At 34.9% G+C, this 22,734-nt stretch overlaps 1 protein-coding gene and 1 non-coding gene across 4 annotated transcripts in view; one reads left to right on the top strand and one right to left on the bottom strand.

Annotated features, from left to right (window-relative positions):
* The window catches only part of Spock3 (SPARC (osteonectin), cwcv and kazal like domains proteoglycan 3), a 347,623-nt gene that overhangs the window by 196,688 nt on the left and 128,201 nt on the right, over positions 1–22,734 (bottom strand). For 2 of the 3 annotated variants that reach the window (XM_005075174.3, XM_005075173.4), the window contains exons 3-4: positions 9,164–9,172; positions 9,013–9,058 (exon numbers count right to left, since the gene is read on the bottom strand). In XM_005075174.3, the coding sequence (XP_005075231.1) occupies positions 9,013–9,058; positions 9,164–9,172 (55 nt within the window). The remainder of the gene's footprint in view (positions 1–9,012; positions 9,059–9,163; positions 9,173–22,734) is intronic. The other variant, XM_040742237.1, reaches the window with a different exon arrangement.
* On the top strand, positions 13,354–13,488 carry LOC121139174. The gene has a single exon (XR_005876021.1). It is a non-coding gene; the product is annotated as a small nucleolar RNA SNORA70 (small nucleolar RNA).

Consider the following 22,734-nt stretch of genomic DNA (forward strand, 5'->3'; position numbering starts at 1 on the left):
GAAAGGTAGCTGACAACAAGGACCATTATTCTCTTTAATTCTCTTTGTGCTCCGTGGTTGTAATGAAAAATAATGGGAGTGAGAAGCGGGGACAAATGAGAGAAAGGTGAGATATTGTATATGCATGGTAATCTCGCAATGAAAATGAATGCGTTTGTGCACCAACATTAATTTAAAACAGCACATGTCTAATACAACTTTCTTCAGAGGGACATGTTATCTTAGTTGCAACTGGCCTTGTGAACGTTGTTTTAAATTGTAGAAATAATTAAATATGCAATAATGTATAGGAAATATTTTCCATATTTCAAGAAAACTTAAAATTTCAAATTTTCTTATGTTGAAGTCAAGGTAAAAATAAAAGAGAATTCATCGCCAATTCACTCCCACTTTCCCCTCCCAATTGCAAGGTGTCTTTCCTGAGCTCACTGACTTCACTAGGTGCAACAGTTTATGCAGAAGTGCAGAGTCAGATTTTGGAGAAACCAAGTATCTCCTTTCAAACAGTCACAGTCTAAAAGTTGATACAATTTCTAATATTAACATATATACATAGTATGTAATATAAACAGACAAACAGGCAACATATTGGAAGAGACAAATACAGGACACTAAAATAGAAAACAATGGGAAACTATGAATGTAGTAATAATTTTTAAAATATTTAAATATTCGCTTTATTTACTTATGTTGTGTGTGTGTGTGTGTGTGTGTGTGTGTGTGTGTGTGTGTCTATGTTCATTCACATGCACTGGGGAATGCATGCAAGGCATTCAGGGAAAGGTCAGAAGATAACTTTTCATAAACTGTTTCTCTGTTTTTGTCTGTTTTCACTTTCTCTCTGAGGCAGAATCTCTACTTCACTGAAATATGAGCTTCTGGTTGTGTGTCCTACCTCTGCTTGCTGTCTTTCCACAGGAGTATTTGGGGGTAGGAATCCATATGAGAGTGTCCTCATCCAGCTTTCTTACTTGGGTTCTGGGTTTGAACTCAGGTCATCAGGTTTGCACAGCAAATGCTTTCACACATGAGTCATCTTGCTAGTCTGGCTCTACCATTTTAATAATTTCAGTGCTACATGAACTTGGTAGTCATGGCCAGCATTGTGGGTAAGACATGTGAAAGTAAAGCATCCAAGACTATTCTACAGAAAGACTCGATGTCTCTGAAATATCCTGTATGTCATATACTCTGTTGTCTATTGTTTATCATAAGGTATTTCCAAGGAATGAACTAACTACAAACCACACAATGTTACACACTCAAAATGATGGTATTAACATTTCCAAACAAGTTTTAAATGTCAACTTCCTCTACAGTGACTCTATGCAAAATATAATCAAATATGTTGTTGATGATCAAACGTTTAACTACTAGCCCTCAACATATCTTATGTCCTTTTTCTATAAATGTATGTGACTTATGCAGACGTGTGTATTTTAGGTATGTCTATGCATGTTTGTAGGGGTGCAGCCACATACAGAAGCCAGAAGTTGACATCAAGTATTTAATTTTATTACTATCTTATCACTGTCCACAAAGGTCCCTAATTAAGAAGATTATCCACCAGCACAGTCAAATATTCCTCCTACTTCTGATTCGAGGCATGTATACAAACAAATAATACACTAAAGAACTGTAATTAAAAGTATTTAGAGACTAAGTCTAAATACTTTCACTGTACAAAGAATGCATTAATTCTCTTGTATAGCAATGACCTAGAATCACTTATTTTACCCAGTGAAGTATCTAATAAGGAGGCCTGGGCCGTCTATGAAACCTCTACATTTGAATCAGTATTTATCCTTAGTGAACAAATGGACTTTGGGAGCCCATTCCCTATGGAGGGATACAATTTCAGCCCAGATATGTGAAGGAGGAGGGCCCAGGCCCTCCCCCAAATGATGGGAAAGACTTTGATGATCCCCCATGGAAGGCCTCACGCTCCTTGAGAAGCTGGTAGGGGATGGGTTGCGGGGATGCTAGGGGGCATAGGAGGATGGGAGGGAGAAGGAATGGGGGAATTGATATATAAAATGATTGGTTCTTAATTTAAAATGGCTTAATAGATGCAGTGAATATTATTCACGCTTGCATAACAAGATTCATAATAAAAGAAATTTTCTTCTTAAATCAAAAATACTTTATGTCCAAATTTGACCAACCCCATGTTCTGCTCCACAAATTTGATTCAAATTTTCCTAATAGATGATTTTATTGAAAAGAAATATACATAATTTTACTTCTTATATACCTGTATAAGAAAGTGCCCTATATACCAAATGAGATGTGACTAATTTCAGTTTAAATTTATAATTCCAAACCAGATGTGTTTCACAAACTTTGTTACACGTTGGACACAGTACACTGTTTGATTAAAACAATAAAAATGTAGAATTGATTTACCCTTTAGGACTGATGAGAAATAAGACAATCAAGGACTAAATAAAGGAAATACACATTTCACCTGGCAGCCATTTCTTAGATGTTCTAAACATAGCATGGAATTAATGAACATTTAATATAGGTGCTTTCACAGAATATAATTTCTGAATAGATTACTTTGGGAGTATAGAATGATTCTATGATGCAAAGTTGTTAGTATGGCCAATAAACCCAACATAGGAGGTGAATCAATATAGCTGTTAGCATTTGAATGTCAGCACCCAAACATGATTTTGTATAAAATGATTCAAACTCCTTAAATAAAACCATGTGAATTGATCAAATAATTATTCACATTAAACAGTGACTCAAATTCATGTTTTAAATGATTGAAAGTCATTTGTAAAATAATGCAGTCATCTGTGTGTATTGCACTCAATGAATTTTAATAAAGCACTGGTTTTTTTTCACTAAAACTAAATCAAAAGGCTCCAAGCCTTTAAACAAAGTCCTATTGTGGCACACCATGCATCTATTGTGAAATACAGATCAGACCAACTCTTTGTTTCAGAATATTACTAAGAAATGCCCAAAATAAGAGTAGGAAACACATAACACTTATGTAAACAAGTTATACTTTAGGCATTAGAAAGTCCAATCTATAGAATGTATGTTTCAGGTACATCACTGTATTTAAAGGAAGAAAAGAACCAACATTAGGGTGTAGTTGTGAAAACACTTAGTTTTTTAAATTTTAGAAATAGTTATAAACATAATATAATGGGCAGATATAGTCATTTATGAGACCAAAAGCTCCAGATGGAATTTCCCCATCATGTGTTTTGCAGCCAGATGTTGATAATTAAGGCACAAATTTGGCTCTGACTGGTGTGTCATGAAAGACTGTGCACAAATAAGTGGAACTAACTAATGAGAATGAGGGGAAGCCTCGAGAACTGAGAATGAAAAGAAAGAAATGATGGCTACGCACATGCCTAAACGAGTGACTGTTCTGTCAAACAGAGGAGTCCCCTTTGTCATCCACCCTCATTACAAACTTGGCACATGCCTCATCTAATTCCATGGCTACCTGTCCCTGCATTTGTCCTCACAAGGTTTTCAGCATCCTGGGTGTAAAAATGGCTTTACATACCTATCCTTACAATCTGTTAAATTAAATCCAGTCTAATGGAGCAGTAGGATTTTGTTTGTCCTCACACAGAGAACTTGATCCGGAGGACACGACATTTCCAAATTGTCACAGTGACTAAACAATCTTTATGAAATCTACAGCTATATTACTAATTTCAAGCCCCAGATACCTGCAAAACAGGGAACTCAGCTATCACATGAAATTGGCATTTCAAGAAAGAAATTGATATGTTTTTCTCTAGGCTTCTTATCAATCTGTTAATTACAATCCTCTCCCTTGTAGAAACAAGGGGAAACAACCTCAGGCTCCTGTGGGGTGATGACTAATAACTGCCAACTTGTCAGGGTCTGGCTTTACCTAGGAGACACACCTCTGGGCCATTTCTACAGGTGTTTAGATTTGCCTACCTGAGACAAGAAGAACTATTCTGGATTTGGCATGTGCTTATCCATAGGCTGGGACCCACGAACGAGTTGTAAAGGGGGATTAGAATGGAGCAACAGCATTCATAGCTCTCTTTTCCTAAGTGTAGATGAGACCATATATCCCTGGCAAGATGGACTACACTTCCATTGAGCCAAAATAAATCCTTCCTTAGTTAGATTCCTAAGGTAGTTTTTTAAATTTAAATTTTATTTTTCATACATTTTTAATTTTAGAAATAATCTTATATTACATATCAATTTCCCCATTCCCTTGACCTCCCATTCTCAGATGCCTTCCACCAACTCCCCCAACCTACCCCCCATCCACTCCGCAAGTATAGTGAGGCCTACCACAGGGGATCATTAAAGTCTGTCACATCATTTGAGGGAGGGCCCAGGCCATCTTTTGTGTATCTGGGCTGCAATAGTATCTCTCCATAAAGAATGGACCATTTGTGCACTAGGGATAAACACTGTCTCCACTGTCAGAGGTCCCATAGACTGCCCAGGCCTACTAGCTGGCACCCACATTCAGCGGACTTTATTTGGTCCAATGCTGGTTCCCCAGCTTTATGACTGGGGTCCCTGTGCTCTCACTAGGTCAGGCCAACTGTTTCTGTGTATTTTTTTTTCAGCATGGTCTTGGCTCCTTTGCTCATCCCTCTTCCCTCTATACACCTGGATTCCAGGAGTATGGTTCAGTGTTTAGCTGTGGATGCCTGCTTCTGCTTTGATCAGCTACTGCATGAAGGCTCTAGGATGGCAACTAAGGTAGTCATCAATCTCATTATATGGGGAGGGCATCAAAGGCAGTCTGTCTACTACAGCCTGGATTCTTAATTGAGGTCATCCCTGAGGATCCCTGAAAATTTCCTATTTCCACACCTCTCTGTAAACCTATGCTGGGTCCCTATATTGAGGTATTTCTTTTCTTGCTCTCCTCTATTCCTAAGGCATTTTGTAACAGCAAATAGAAAAGTAACTAATACATATTTATAAAAAAACTTGGGCATTACAGAAAGCATACACTATTCATCTATCATTCATCCCACTCTAGTGTGTGTGTCTGTGTGTGGCTATGTATGTGTTTTCATGTGTGTCTCTGTGTGTCTACACACCTGTGTAAGTATCCCTGTCTCTATCTACATGTGCCTTTGTATCTGCGTCTATGTCTATGTGTGTCTCTGTGTATGTCTGTGTGTGGTTGTCTGTGTCTCTGTGTGTGTCTTTGTGTTCATGTCAGTGTCTGTGTGTTTTTGTGTCTGTGTGTGTGTCAATGCATGTCTGTGTGTCTATATTTATATCTATGTGTGTCTATATGTTTGTACCTGTGTCTTTCTGGGTCTGTGTGTGTACTATTTGTGTGTCTGTCTGTGGGTCTGTGTCTCTGTGTGTCTATGTGTCTGTGTGTCTCTCTATGTGTTTATCACATGCTTCTTTGTAAAGATAACTGGTTCAAATACAGTTCATTAATTCAAACAGGTTCTCTAAACAAGTTTAAGTACTGTTGAAAATTCTAGTAATTTTCCTTTTACACTAATCAATCTGTTTCACAGACAAAGCAGGGTTAAGAGAAAAAAGTGCATGCTTGTCCTTAAAACCTGCTGTGAATTGATTCATTGATTCAGAGCATTACTAAATTATTTTAAACCTGTTTTTCTATAACTCTATGTTCACTTATGAATTTCTCCTTAATTTTTTCAGAGTAAACATAGAATACAAAGCCTATGCCTTACTTGAGAAGATGCATGTCCTCATTAAAACTATTTTTCAGTTGATTTCAGTTGTGTCAACTCATGATTAACCACACTAATGAAGAGGAGTAATAGCACAGAGAAATCAACATGGAGAAATGCAAAGCAATTTATTTTTGCATCTGTGTACTTTATTACATTTTGTAAGCAGAGCTACAATAATCAAAATGGTTTTACTTAAACACACAAAGCCATTATAGCTCCCCAACATCCTAGTTACTTATTTTAATAGATAAAAAAGAAAACTAGAGATGTTGTGATGAGTTAACAGAATATTAAATGAGACTTTTAAAAGTTGCTACATTAAAAACTGTGAAACATGACATATATATGAACAAGAAACTAGTTGGCAAGAATGTATGTGTATTTGTGCATAACTATATATAGACCAACATAGTTTTACGTATTTGTCCATATTTTATGCATGCACACAGGAAAAATTTTGATGCACAATTGAAAATGGAAGTAATATCCAACACTAAAAGTACTTGGTCAAAAAGGCAAAAATGGCAGTATATAAAAATTCAATAACTTTAGGAAAGTGGTGGCGCATGCATTTAATCCCAGCACTTGGGAGGCAGAGGCAGGCAGATTTCTCTGAGTTCAAGACCAGCCTGGTCTACAACAGCCAGTTCCAAGTCATCCTCCAAAGCCAAAGACAAATACTGTCTGGAAACCCCCTCCCAAAAAATGCAACAATTAACAACTTTCCCCTCACTCTTTTAACAAAATATATAATTCACACTTAAATCATAAGGATAAGCAATTGACTCATGTTTCCAAGACATATATATATATATTCATAAATAAAATATGCTAAAAATCTAAGCATGCATTAAGTGCCTTCTAATTTACCTTGTATTGAACATATCAATTAGCTTTTAAATATGACTCTGCAAGGAAAAAATGTTATATAAAAATTAAAAATGCATTAGAAATTAGTACATTTTAATTCTGTCTTATTCAGATCTTATGGGAGATTGAAATATTCTATTCCTCCTACAGTGGTTCAAAAATGGGATGGCAATGCATCTCAATCTAATATTCTTCTAAAATAGATACAATTTTTATGTGTGCTTATATGTCCTGCCTATCAAAATTTAAGATCTGATAGTATAAAAAACATTGTAGGCCTATAGTATAGCAAGTAGTGACATGGTTTTTTTCTATTACTGTGTAACAATAAATATACACAGACTTTTTGATGGTAAGAAGGGAAGGGTGCTCACTATAAACTACATGCATACACATAAACAAACCTTACTCTGAACAATGGAACTGTATAATCTGAAATGTATTTGCAATGGGAATTCAACTCTTGTATTTTACTGTTACTTTATGATTATTAATAGAAAATAGTAGTTAGGGTCCTGTCATCAGAAGACAGACCTCCCCAATTCAAATCCTTGCTTTTTCTCCTTCGAGGACATTCACCCGGGAAAGAAGTTGACTTCCTCAATTCTTCAATAGCCTCATCTAACTCTCAAAAGCTATTGTAAGGGTTAAGTAAACTAATAAGTATAAAATATAATAACTATATTAGATAATCTTTATAAATCTTAGTTAAATTTCATCATAAAATTAGCTCCAATAAATAGAATACTTATGTTGTATATATTACAAGATCATATCATAATATTGCTCATTGAAGATTAAATCATTCCTGTATTTGCTTTTAGCAGCCTTTACTGTGCTAATCAGTTTCATACAAGCAAAGAGAAGTTACAATTCAATACATTCTCTCCACATACAGGGGTCACCAAAGCATCTTTATTATAACAGCGTTTACAAAAAACAAGTTTGAGTGTTTACAGATAATTGTCTGTGGTCAGGGTTTATGATCCCATCATAAAAATTCATTTTCTAAGAAGAGACACAAATGAATTTAATTCTGCTTCACATAACATTTTCATTGCATTTTTCCTGAGCACACTGGCATGACTTACTAGCAAACTAAGAGAAAAAAATTATTTAAATCCTAGTCCGAGATTCAATAAATAACAACAGGGGTAATAGTGTGACATAATGTGAATGTAGATAATGTATATGATAAGAAATATAATGTGAGGTTGATAATGAAGTTTGAATCATGACTTGGGTGCCAATGCCTGCTTCACATGCCAGGTTGAGATTGTCTGGTTGTGTTGATACACAGCCAGAACTACAGATTATTTAAACTAACTTACAAATATTCTAGATGTGAGTTGTTACTTTCATTATTAAATGCTCTCTTGAAGATCCAAGCATTAAAGGATTGTATTCTAATGTAGAAGTGATGTGAGACAGGAGATCGTTAACAGGTGCATTCTTGCTGGTGCGCAGTTCCTGGACCAGCATGCACTGGGAGGAGGTCAGGTAACTCTGAACTCTTTATTTTTCTCTCTTAGCTTCTTGTTTGTGATGTGAATGGTTTGTTCCACAATATTCCCCCTCACCAGGTACCCATCAACAACAGGCAGATCTCTCTTGTAACAGAACCTTCAGAAACATGCCCTAAACCAGCTTTTATTTTCTGTATAATTGACTTAGGTGTTTCATTCCACCCATAGGACACTGCCTGAGTCCTAAGAATACTGCTTCAATATTACGTGTGCTGAGAAGAGAGTCCTCTGCAGTAGATGCTTCTTGATTTGAAACTGTAAATAGCATTCTGTACCCAGCATCACAGACCTAGTTATTTACGCACTTCTTATTTTGTGTTATTATGATTGTGGTGATGAAGATGCTCGCATTCTCATGACATATGCTTGCTGTTCAGTGTAAAGATCCTTCTTTACATGAGCTAACCAGGACCCAAGCTATAGATATTGAGCTAAAGAATTTTATTTGGTGTCTAGCATTTCTTTTATGGTGTTACTAAGACCTTTGTTGCATGTAATCACCAACGATTTTCCATTCAGATAAAACATTTTAATAAAATAAAGTGGAGACAGTAATAATATATGTCTTTTCAAAATTTCACAAATGCATATACTACTAGATGGATACCCCTGAAAACTAGATGAAGTGCCTTGTAACAACCAATAAAAATAAACATGGTAAATAAAGTCTAATTTCTCAAATCAGCAATCTAAACCATGTTTCTAAAAGTAAGTGGCATTCTGACATAATCATGTACCTAATTATCTCCTTTCTAACTTTATTATACTGAAATAAACAGAGTTACTGCATATATTTTCCACTCATGCATGTTTATGTGTTTAGCATTTTAAATTCTAAGCAATAAATAACATTTCTACAGTATAGCAGATATTAACATTTAAATGTCTTTTTCTTACAATAATAAGGCTCTTACCTTGATCAAATGGCTTTCCTGGACTCCAGGTGCGGAAATAATCATCCTAAGAGAGGAAAATAGGATGGCTTAAGTGTATATGATCAATTAAAATACATAGATTCACATAAAATCTAAAATAATATATGAAACAGAAAAATAGCATACAAACCTCTACTTCCTGCAATGGCAAGCAGCAAATTTTAAAAAGAAAAAAGAAAAGGAACAGAGAAAAATAGCAGTTATCAAAAAGGAACACAACTGTGTACAAGTTAAAGAATAGTATTTCAATGCATGTGCTCATTTTCATTGGAAGTCAGGGGTTACTGTAACAATTTAATTATTTTTGTTGCCACTTCTCTTAAATATTATAATGAGCTGCTTTCAATTGCAATTCAATTGGCAATATAACATGCAGATAATTACCCCTAAGCTAATAAGCTGTAAAGTATCTTACTAGATTCCAATTACAGGACTTCATTTCCCACTAGTACAATAGTAAATGGATCCATTAATATAACAGGGAAAATATCAAGTGATTCTGCAATAGTCCATAGAGTATAAATAGACTTTATGCAAATTATTCACATGTTAATTGAATAACCAAGGAGTCCATCAAAATGCAATTGGGAGATTGAAAAAAATACATACCTAATTAAATCCTGTTTAATGTTCAAACATTTAATATGGAAAAACATATATAATATATTTTGTCTATTCAGAAAATGTAACTAAATTACATAAAACTGGAGCAATGCACACCAAAAATTTAAAAGACACATCCAAATGGACCCTGTATTATGTTTTACTTTAAAGCCTTAAAATACTTCATTTGTGGTGTCTTCAATCATGAATAAAAATTAATTTATAGTTTTCAAAGTGATGATATGGTATGAGAAACAAAACACAGCATGAAGAGTTGAAACAGTTCTGGTCTGCACACTCAGACTCGATAGCTGAGATAAAAAACTACAAAACTCAAAGAGTGCATTGTTATTTTTTTAACCTACTGTCCCAGGTCCTCTTCCCATGTTCATATGTGTATGTCTTTCTTTTTCCCCAATTTTGTGACCCAAGTTTGAACCAGGAGCCTGTATGTGACCCTGGGTTTGGTACTATGTTTTTGGAGTATGGCAGTTTCAGCAGTGTTCTCACAACTGGAAATAGTATCAACCTCTCACACGGAATCTGTAATTATTTCATTTTTCAGTTTGGAAATGTAGGGTTTTGCTGACCCACAGCATGACTGTTGATAGCAGTCATGTACATACCTACTGGACAGCTGTGTTGTGGGTTCATACTTGCATTGGCTGTGTCATGGCCACATGATAGCATTTCACAGCGCTTCTGCCTGTCTTTTATCTCTTACCTCCTACCCTCATCTTTGTTGTTGTTTCTTGAGCCTTAGAGCTGGCAATATGAATATCCTGTGGAGTGATGAGCTCTACTCAATTGTCACTTACTTTCATGTGCCTCCATGATAAAGTGAAGTTTCTCTGATTACAAGAGGATCATTTATGTGTATAAAGTATTAAGAAATTTTATTTTTATTATGGAAACAATCACAGTTATTACTCATTATGAAAGTTAATTTTCATTTCCAAAGTTCTTGTTTTCTTACACACTTCAAATAAAAGGACAAAAATTCCTTAGAAGCCATATTTGTCAGTCTTGTTTTGTGACCAAATGAGGTTACATTAAGGGACAAACAATGACAGTCTGTAATAATAGGTTCTGTTCTAAATTATGTAGAATTGGATTAAGGGAGAATAATGCCCTCGGATAATTAAATCAACATTGATTGTTTAAGCTCTTTGAAAAAGTATCTCCTTTAAAAACCATTACCCCAAGATAGAATTCTTGGAAAACTAAGCTTTCAAATTAAATTACTTCACTGGGTATCTAAACTACTGGGGCCACACAGATGACTTACTGGGTAAAAGTATGTGTTGACCTCAAATTGGAGGAGAGATTGGTTCCAGCATCCGAGCTGGTACCGTTCATTTACCCTCAATCAAGTTCCAGAGCACCTGATTACCTTGTCTGTATTAGCCTGGCAACTACTGTCATATTGCAAACCCCACCAAGATGCATACACATACGCATAATAAAAAATAATACAAATTGTTTTTAATATTCCAAATACAAGCTGAAGATCCTACCATGCCTGTTTAATGCCTCATGTCTTTAAAACAGTGTGTTCATGCTTGAAGATAATTATTGTCTTTCATTCAAAACATGAAGAGGAGTGTGACAGCTGTGTGTTTAGTGTCTGTCTGAGAAAGTTAAACTACAAGTCTGGGAGGGGAATCCCCTCAGAAAAGTGATGATCTAGAACTCTGACTGCCAGGAGCAGAATTGGAAAAATAATACACAGCAATTTGTGGAGGATATGGTGTGTGCATGTGTATATTTGTGTGTGGGGGGGGTGGGTGGATGTGGGTGTGTGTGCAACAAAAACAACAAAGCCACCAGCAGAACATCAGGCATGCAGTTGTTAGAACACTGCCACTCCTTAGGAAAGGCTGCCTCCCCTTTGTTAACTCCCTTGGGCATCTCATGACAACTAACAAACCATTCAGCTTTCCCAAATTTTTAAAGGCAGCTATGGAACCCCTCAATGCAAAAAGTCTGTTTTCAAAGAGGATGTAGTGGTAAGATTCAACCTCTGTCAAACATAATTAGTTACTCTGCAGGCTACAATGATCAAGTTTGATAAATTTGGGCTGATAACTATATAAAGCCTGCTATTACATCTCTCTGGGAGATGTCAAATTTACTCTGCATATGACAGCAAAGGAGTTCACTTTATGGACTACTTTTACTTATATTCTCTGTGTTCTCACATCAGTGGACTTTTACAATTTTTCTTACTTGCTCATTTATTTATTTTTCACAATGGTTTTGCTTCATTAAACCTTGGGAGTTTTGCCACGATGAACAGTAAAATGTATTTTTTTAACAGAAGTGTTCACTCAACCACTATTTCTTTTCTTTCCAAGGGCTTTGTGTTGATATTTGTTTTTCCATGTCTTCAGTTTAGGTTCAAAAGAAGCTCACCAGGGATTTAGTAAAGACTTAGAAGAAATGGTCCCAATTGGATAAACTTGAGTCTAGGAAAATATAATCAAACCTCACTTATTTAAAAACAAGCTGATATTTGTTATTTAATATAGCTAGTATGAGACCTTTTTCAATTTCTTATGCTTAAGGAAATAATTGCTAGTTGTACACAAAAGTCTGCATATGAAACTGTGCTGTGTCTTTTTCCTTGTATTACAATGCCTGAATTTCTCTCTGTTTTGTGGATTGTGTGTACTCAATATAATATTGGTATTCATACTATTTCAACCCAGATAATTCCTTCTTGTGTCAAGAACAATGGGCTGGTCTGTGCTTTGTAGGCTATTTGCAGCACGCTGTGCCTCTGTAAGAAAAATCAGAAGGCATGATCACTCCAGGTTTAACAGACAGAAATGCTACCAGATATTACAAATATCTTCTGGGGGAAGTATCATTCAATTCAAGAACACTAATGTAGAATTTCTGTGATACATGCGAAGGATATTGAAACAAAATATCATAGAGAGGTGATAAATTTTCTTAATAAATATTTCATAATATTTGGAGCTTTTACATGGCTATGTTTCCAAATGTCTATTGAGCTAGATATATAATTTTGTATGAATTTCTCGTTATTTAGGTTTGCTTCCATCTATCTTTGTTGTCATGCTGCTTATAATATTTTGCTATAATAAATACGGCAACTAATGTCTGAAACCTTTTCTGTTCACTTATATTCAGACTGTTCAAGTTTTGGAAGGGGGCATAAACACAACTCATAATAATGAAAAGGGTTTGCTTTTATAATTCATCATAACAAGGCATTATGAAGGCTAAGTGGGCAACAAGGAGAAGTTTGCGTCTGACCATCAGCTGTTTCTTTCTTTTGTGTTCACACTGATACATTTATATGGAAAATGCAATCCCACTCAAAATCTCAATGCAATTTTTAACAGAGATAGAAAAACATAAAATCCTCATGGAAGCTCAAAACACCTAGAAGAGCCAAAGCAACCCTAAGGGAAAAAAATGAACGATACTCAGATATGGACAACTCAAATAAAAATAGCATTTTACTGACACATACCAGTGGAATATAATGGAGGAACCAGATACATGCCCTTTTTAACTTCAGCCCCCTGACTTTCGACATACTGGACAAAAGTAATCTCCCGAGAAAAAGTGGGGTCCTCAAAAAATGGTACAAAGAAAACTGCATATCCGTGTGTAGATGAATGAAACTAGAATCTTATCTATTCTAAATGGATAAAGTACCTCAACATAAAAATAATACTACGTTTGTCGCTAACTAAGCTGATGAAGTCCCCTTTCCAATAAGGATCCGAAGTGCAATGGTTGCAAATAGCAGCCTCCTTGGTAGTGTGTGCAGCGTGATGCCTATATGGGTCGCCCTAAGAGTCCTTGGAGACAAATTTTGGAAGAAATAAGAAATTATAGAAATGATCTGATTGTACTTGGGAGTTGGAGATGACAGGATGTCTTCATAAACACTAATTACATCCTCTAAAGTGCCTTGTGTTCATCCAAGGCAGATGGGACGCATCAAGGAAATCCTTACATCAGTCTCCCCCATGTATTTCTTGCAGAATAATGACACCAGCCTTAGATTGTAAGTACCCTGTCTTGAAAACAAACTTCAGGGTATATACTGAGGAATCTCATAATTACCAGTCCAGAACAGAAGTCAAATCTACTTTATTCAATACAATATTGCACTCGCTGATTTATCCACTAATTACTTTATCTTCCTGGGTCCTTTATCCATGCCCTGACTCCAAACAGTTTATTTGTCTTATTTCCCAACTATTGCATTACTTGAGTTAACAAAGAAATTATTAAGGAAATAAAAAGTAAAGCCCTATAATTGAATGAACATGAAAGCCTAGCATAGGAACACCTATGGGACACAATAAAGGAAGTCCTAAGAGGAATATTTATAGCCCTAAAAATTGGGAACTTTTAAATGAATTGGTTAATAATATCACCTCCAAAACTAGGGTCAAGATTGATGACAACCAAAGGACTTCCCAGGGGTGACCCAGGAAAAACTCAGAGGCACTTGGGGCTCTGGAACTCAGATTGGAAACTGGGGACCCAGGAAAGGGCCAGAGGTGGCCCAGGGTTAGCTATGTGAGTGTGGAGAGCCATAGCAGGCAGTGATGAAGAAGAATGCAGGTGAAGCTGTGCTCTGCTGGTGGCAGTGAACGCGGAGAAGACCCAGGGGCAGAACCTGCAGCTCTCAGTACCAGACCTGCAGAGAAACCTGACAGGCAAAATTTCCTGCAATTGATTCCTTTTGTGAATGTTGCACACATTTTGGCTGAAAGCACAATTACTTCAGGAAAGACTTAACAAAACTAATAAACACTTAAACGTTGGAGAAAGAGAGAAGTAAAGATCCCAAGCAGTGGGTGGGGAGAGATTATTGAGAATGGAGCATAAGTGAATGAAAGAGATACTAAAGTAAAAATAATGAAAAGAATCAGTGAAATGAAAGTTGGTTCTTTGAAATAAGAAAACTGACAGAAACTGACAGATCTTTAGCCAAATTCACCAAAAGGATTCTCAAATGAATAACTTCATGTTTAAAAAGAAAGGCATCATTTTATAGTCATCTGAATTCAGAAAATCATATATATATACTTTAAAAACTGTATTCCATTATATTGGAAAACCTAGGTAAATTTGTGGATTCCAAGGTGCATATAACCTGCCAAAATCAAACTGAGATGAACCAAATCCCTTTGAATATCAATAACAACAACAGTATTGAAGCAGTAATAAAAGAATTCTCCCAATTAACAATTTATTTGCTGCAGAATTCCACCCACAATCCAAAGAAATACTAACATCAATATAACTGAACATTTTCCATAGAAACGAAAAAGAATGAATGCTACAAAATTTTTTAAGAACCTGAAACTACATGGATACAAAAACCTGGTAAAAGCACAACATGGGCAAAAAGTGAATTACAGAATGTTCTCCCTCATGTTCACAAGACGAAGAATAACTTACTGCAAACCAAATTCAACATCACAACTACATGTTACTCATTAAGAACAAGTTGGCTACATAGGTCAGAAAAGCACCTAAACTTATTGCAAATCTTCTCCTCTCCCTCCACTCCCCCAAATCTAATTCCCCGGTCTCATCCTCATCTCTGCATCAGATTACCTGCTGCAGCTGTCTTCCCTTTCTCTCTGCCACTGTATGTGGTAGATCACACAGATCTTCACCTCTCTACATCCCTCCAATTCCAATCCAGCATTATGGTCCCCAGATCTGCAGCAGACATTCTGCTATGGCCTCTGCTCACTCTCTGCCTACATTTCCAGGAGACTAAGCAAAACCTGGTGAAACACTCTGCTTTCCTCCCTACTGTGCACCCCTCAGCACCTGCCTCCTAGGCCATCTCTATTCTTTCTCAACACATAGATAACTGTTTTACATGAAACCATCAGTGACTTTCCTACTAGTGAATGCACAGGCACCACAGGTGAGTTTACATAGACAATTTCCTTCAATATTGCAGGTGTTTAATACATTTAGACCAGGTTGCTGCTCCCATTCCTTTTTTAAATGTCCCTCCTCTCTCTGTCTCTCTGTTTGTCTCTCTCCCCCTTCTTGCTGGATAGTTTGGTGTCAATTGACACAAGCTAAAGACATCTGAGCGGAGGTATGCTCAGTAAAGAAAATGCCTTGATAAATACCAGGTTGTAAGAAAGCCTGTAAGGCATTTTCTTAATTAGCAATCAACAGGGAAAGGCCCAGACAATTGTGGGTGTTGCCATCCCTGGGTTGGTGGTCCTGAGTTCTACAAGATAGCAGGCTGGCCAAGACATGTGGAGCAAGCCAAATAGCAGCATTCTGTTAGACCTTTCTCTACATCAGCTCCCACCTCCAAGTTCCTGCCCTGTTTGTGCTCCTGTACTGACTTCCTTTGATGATGAGCAATAATATGGAAATCCTTTCATCCACAACATGATTTTGGGTCATTGTGGTTATAATAGCAATAGAAATGTTAACTAAGAAATCATCCAACTAGTCTTCCCCTTTCCCTACTTTCCTTTCTCATTCTGTTTACTTACTTTACTTTATATGATGATCTCCAGTTACATCCACTGTTTTAACAAACAGCATGAATTCATTCTTTTTTTTATGTCTCAGGAAATCTCTATTGAATATAGATGTCAAATTTTACTTGCCCATTAACTTGTTGATACGGACTTAGGCTGACTCCAGAAGTCAACTGATATGAATAGTGCTAGAATAAGAATGGATGTGCTATCAGCTCTATAGAATATTGTCTTGGAGTCTATCTGATATGTCTCCAGGGGCTACAGCTGACTGATAAGGCAGTGCAGTTTGTAGAGTGACTGTAGCAATTTACATTCACACCAACAGTATATATGGGATCCCTGCTGTCTACAACAAGATTAGCATTTGTTTTTTTTCCCAAACTTAAACTAAAAATTACATTAAGAAAAATGAGCTAATAAAGTAATAAAAGACATAGAAAAGTTAAATGAATATTAAGTAGAAAATCCAACTAAAAAGCCACATAGTGTATGACTCAAAGCATATGGTATTTGAAAAAGCAGTAAAACTTTGTGGCAATAATGTAACAGTGATTAACAGAGGCTGAGGAGAGAGTAAAGAAAAAACAATAAGCAGGGACCAGAAGACATTTAGGGCTAGAAAGCCATTGTGAGTCACAATGCAATAGTAAATCCAAGTCATTATATATCATCACAAGCCATTAAATACATATTATATAAAGTGATCTTACTGAAAATTATAAAATTTAGACTATAAAGCTGTGCCATCATATTTTCATCAGTTGCAACAAATATACACAAAAATGATGGGAGAGACTGTGCACATGAGTACAGGAAATGTTCAGAAAATCTAGACCTATGGCTGGGACTGCTGTGGATCTTAAACTGTTCTACAATTAAAAATAAACCACTGTAAACTTTTATAACATAGGTAATATATAATATAGTTCATTTTATGGCTCTAATTATAATAAACTACACACAATAGAAAACTTTAAATGATTTTTAAATTACACACAATAGAAATGAATATAAAATGATACCCTGTTTGCCAATAATTAGCCTGATAAACAGCATGATAAAACTACATAATAAATAAAACTTTAAAACAGTAAAATACATCTATTTATAGAGGTCTTCACTAATTAGATTTACACATCCATGCAAAACTATTTTGAATTAGCAAATGTAACTAGTTATACAACATATGAAACAAAGAAGTTAACTTACTATAGATACCAGAAACGCAAAATTCAAAATATTAAACTTTAATATTCCATTTTAATAGTTTATTTCTGTGTCTTATTTTATAAATAAACCAATGAGGATAAACATATTTATACTAAAGTGAAATTTTTCATATAAAATTTTGAATGAAAATTTGGATCAAGATATGCAAATTATGACAAAAATAAACAACACGAAATAATGTGGATAAAGCTCAGGTTTCATTGTATTTTATATTTTGATACTACATAAAATAAGTGCTTCAAATAATGGTACCTGTCTAACACGTAATTTGCTTTATTATTTAAAATAACATTCTTGATTTAACTCAAAAGTTTTTGTCTAGAAATGTAAATACTGTATGCAAATGCCATTATATTTTTTCAGATGCAAATAATCTTACAGCTCCTCTTTGCTGTATCCAAGGAACAGATCTTTACACAAACACACAGTCACACAGACATACAGACACAGACACCCACACCCACACACACAGTGTAGACTAAATGAAAAGAATAGAAGGGAACTTTATAAGGATATGCAAAAGAAATTCTAAATGAATCTTGTAGCTCAATGAACAGAACTTTCAAATATTATTTTTTTTTACATTTTGACCTTAACATAATTGTGTAATTTCTCTCCTACGTCTTCTTAGTCCAAACTCTTCCATATAACCTTCCTTGCTGCTTTCAAATTCGTGTTATCTCTTTTCATTAATTATTGTAGCATGAATATATGTGAGTGTATATATGAATATGAGCATAAATTATATGCATTATATATAGTATAATATATAGATACATATATATGCTGCATGCATATGTTTCTAAATATATAAGTACAACATGTTCAGTATGTATATTGTCACTTATATGTATGTTTCCAGGACTGACCATTTGGTATTGAATAATAGATTTGTTTGTCCTTCCTTGAAGAAGACTGTTTCTTCTGTTCTCAGCCTTCTTTAGTTGTCTGGAATTCTTTGTGTAGCGTGGAGACCTCTTGTGCTTTGAACCATCAATATTGACATGACCATTGTTGTCGTTGTCCAGCTAACATTTAACTAGAACATTTTAAAAGAGGAAATCAGTCTCTTCCTAATTGGTTTGAGGAAAGAGGACAATATTTACATCTAATATACCACCATTTCAAACAGGGTCACACATCTTTCTTATAGAACTCATTATTCATTTTCTCTCTTTGTGTCTTTTGAAAAAAATTAAAAATTGTTAGTATGCTTAACCACTAGTATTTAATGCATTTTTCTGTTCTCATTCTTGTGGTATCATCCTCATTAGCATTAATAATACCTAAAGTTTCAGGAGGCAGAGGCAGATGGATCTCTGTGAGTTAGAGACCAGCCTGGTCTACAAGATCTAGTTCCAGGACAGCCTCCAAAGCCACAGAGAAGCCCTACCTCAAAAAAAAAGAAAATATTAATAACACCTAAAAATGAAAAGTTCTGAATAATATGGAAGTTTTAGGTTAATATTGGTGACCACTATAAAATACTTTAGGAATTTTCATTTTTACTTGAACTTAATAATACTTGTGACCAGTTAGGAAAAACACGGAGATAAAATAATGAATGTATGAGAGATAATGAATGAATGAGTGAACAAAGAAAGGAATCAAGGAAAGTTAAGGGGACAGAAAGAAGATGAAGGAGAAAGGAGTTCAGAGATAAAGGAAGGAGAGTTTATATGAAAAAATCTTTCAATGCATTTATGAATCTGTGAGCAAGTTAACATCTGGTCACTGTGAAGAGACAATAGACATAGTCTTTGTTCTCATGCAATTTAGACTGAGGATCTTATTGAGACAATACTATTTCGTATACAGCATTCAACGTTCCTCAGACAAGTATGATAAAAATTCTCATTATATCTCATAAGAACCATGAACTGAAACATGACAAGCTTTCATATGTTGTGTAAAAACACTTGCAAATAGAAAGAAATTAGTGAAAACCAAGGGAAGCCTAGCAAATGCAGAAACTTCAGAGTCATGTGTGTTACTATGTATCTAAGAATCACTACAACTAGGAGAGATGGGCAGCAGTGCCATTGGGTAAACATTACAATCAGACTCCCATTTTGTAAGATATGTTTTCCTTTATTTCCTACGTCAACATAAATGTATGTTTCAAAGTGTCTATAAATATAAAATATCAGTAAATTGATTTAACTTCAGAGTTTTTACAATATATAACCACAGAGTATTACAACAACACAGAATAATAGAAACATCCCCAAGTTCCGATCTTCTGCTATCCATATTCAAAACACTATGAACATTGCATTTAGCTTGTAACATGTGTGTCTTCCTTAACCTCACTTTCTAGATGAGTGGAAATAATTTCATTTTATATCCAGGAACTCTCAGAGTGTAGATTCTACCCCAAATAAGCTGCTTCTCAAATACATGCTAGCAATCATTTCAATATGTTCAAATTTTCTATTTTAATCTTGTTAGATAATTATCAAGCAGAGGTAGCATATTACTATGCAACCCAATTAGAATTCTACCTAAATTACTATTGCTCATTTACTCAATAAATTAGTACTGATTAAAATATTCCAAATCTAACAAAAATGTAAAATAAGTAATATGGAGAATGTATATTTCTACAGTGTGCTCCTATGGATCCTGTGAAATTCTATAGAAATGGTCATGTATAAGGGGAAGTTCCTCCAATCTTTCAGCTCTATTTGTTTTACGGGTTTATTCTTTTTTGGTATTTACATCTCAGTATTTGCTTCTCAAATTGGTATCTATGTCAATGCAATTAAAAAATAAAACCTACCATCGCTTTCATAAAATTTACTGCATAGAAATTTTACATGTGTTTTTAAAAAATACAATCAAAATAAAAATATTTGAAAATATTTGAAGTACATCTTTAAAACGTGAAATTAAACCTGGCTGCTTTCCTCTGCAAAATGTACTAGTTTTCAAAACTTTTAAAACTATTAATGACTTTTCAAAGCTCTCCACAAAATTGTTTTGTCAGTACCCATTCATGAGGAACAACCTATATCCCTTGACAGAACCTAATTTATGCTCCTTGCTGTGTTTTCTTTGAACATTCCTGGATTTAATTATCTGGAAAAACTGTTCCTCTTGACAAAAAATATTGTTTCTCGGTTTTCTTCCATGTCTATAGACATTTAGAGTCAAGATCTGATGAAATGAGGGGAAAAATCTTTAAAGATTAACTATACCAAGAAAATAAATGGGCAAGAAGGATGGTGAAAAGGGACATTTCCTTAGTTTTAATCAGTGATTAGCTGCTGAGAACACGTAAGAAAAAAAATCAAGTGTAACGGCCAATTTCTTTCTGAATGTGTGATTAATATTGTCAGTCAATTGAATCTTGTAAGCAGTTCAAAATGTTGTTAATTACAGTCCAGGGGAAGGAAAATTCAATACCCAACACTTTGAAGCAAAAGCAAATGGAATTTCATGGTGCTGGCAACTGTAATGCATTCTGAACATTGCCAAGCTATTCCATATACTATCCTAGTTGTTTATAGACATCCTGATATGATATTTAAAATGTAACTGTAATGTGAGTATTAAATTAGACCAGAACTGTGTTTACTAGTTTCAAGTTGTGAAGCCATATGTGCTATAAAGATAAAAGGCTTTAGAGAGTTGACAAAGCAGCAAGCAGAGTTAAAAACTCCTTATGATGTCTGGGTGAAGCAGTCAACCTTTCAATCAGAGTTTTTGCACAATGCATGTATGACAGATATATGTTTACAGACACACACTATTTCTAACGTTTTTCCATTCTTGACTCTCTCTGCCTTTCTTCCACAATGTTCCCTGAACCTTTGGAGTGGGAGTTGCTTTGTAGATGTATCCTTTGGATCTGCGCTCTACAACGATGCATTTTCATTGGCTGTGGTTTACTGTAATGACTTCTGTCCATACCCAAAGCAATAGCAATTCACTACTTCTTGATTCTGTCTAAAATTATCCAAATAAACTAAGTTTGAAGGTTTTTACTCTTCCCTGGAATGCTTCTCCATGATGTGTGTTCTCCCTTGCTAATTTAGGAAATGAAACCAATTTGTTTGATAACAGGTATTCTAGGGATCATTGGGCAAGGCAGAGTGATATTTCTTTTCGAAATACTTCCATATACACGATGGCAAGTGTATACCTAGACCTCAGGGTATAGACTGTAAGGTAAAGTACCATTTACCATTATTTTAGACAAAAGAGCACAGCCCTTCTTTTCATCTTCATTCCAAACATATTTAGAGCAAGATTATCTTGGGATTATGACTTATAAAATGTCTATTTGAAATGCTTTGTTTAGTCTGGCTTTGATGTTTCAGGAGAATATTGAAGGTGTGTAAATTATGAGAAAGATATTAATAACATGTATAAATATTAATATCATGTGGATGCCAATAACAAAGGACATTACAGAAATTTACACAACTTATTACTTTCCTTTGCTCTTATTTCTTAACTAGAAATTGTAACACCAAGTTTTTAAAGCATAGTTTCTTAACTGCAGGGCACTTAAACCTAAATTTCTACATTTTGTTTTCAGTTTAGAAATGCCATTATTTTGTAATGGTACCTGGCAGTTTTCAGCTAGTAGTAAATGCTGGTCCCAGTGGGTGACCATTTAATAGAACACATGGGTGTTAATCAAGGTCACTTGAAGAAATGAAAAGAAAACTTTACTTTGCATATTTGAAACCTGGGACCAGAATCTAGGAAAGTTTGAGTTCCTAATACATTTCGGTATTTTTGATTGATTTAGAAAGTTTTGAAGAGAAACAGGTTGTAATTATCTTATTATGCCTCAAACTATATTGTTAATGTTTCTTGGATCTCACAACTCTAACGAAAGTTACATTATTTGTTTTATTTATGTTGCTTGCAAATGTTAACCTTTGGAATGGCAATAACATCTATTTGACATTATTTAAAAATGAATCACCTTCCAAGCACCAGGTAATTTTCCTAACTGTCTTTCTTTAGCTTACATCTATTCTTTTGCATCTGTTATTTACCATGTTGTACAAATTCCGAGTTCACTGTATTTAGACTAAACTCCTTAAGATCTGTACCTTGTTTTTGTTTCTTTATTTGTTTTTCCATATTCTCCAACTAAGTGTCACATACAAAACAATTTACTAAGAAACATTTAGTCATTTAACAAACACATACTTTTTCAAGTATATACTTGTAACAAGACTATATCTTGTAGCATGTTACCATTTAGCCATTCTATATATCATACTGCATCAACATGGTCTAGCCCTAAAATAATTGTTTGCTGAGGCCACCAGCACTCCAGACAAGTGTAAGCCAAGAGAGGACATGATTCTAATCAAAGTCCTAA

Source organism: Mesocricetus auratus, unplaced genomic scaffold (assembly GCF_017639785.1).
Source record: "Mesocricetus auratus isolate SY011 unplaced genomic scaffold, BCM_Maur_2.0 Super-Scaffold_6731, whole genome shotgun sequence".
Taxonomy (NCBI): Eukaryota; Metazoa; Chordata; class Mammalia; order Rodentia; family Cricetidae; genus Mesocricetus; species Mesocricetus auratus.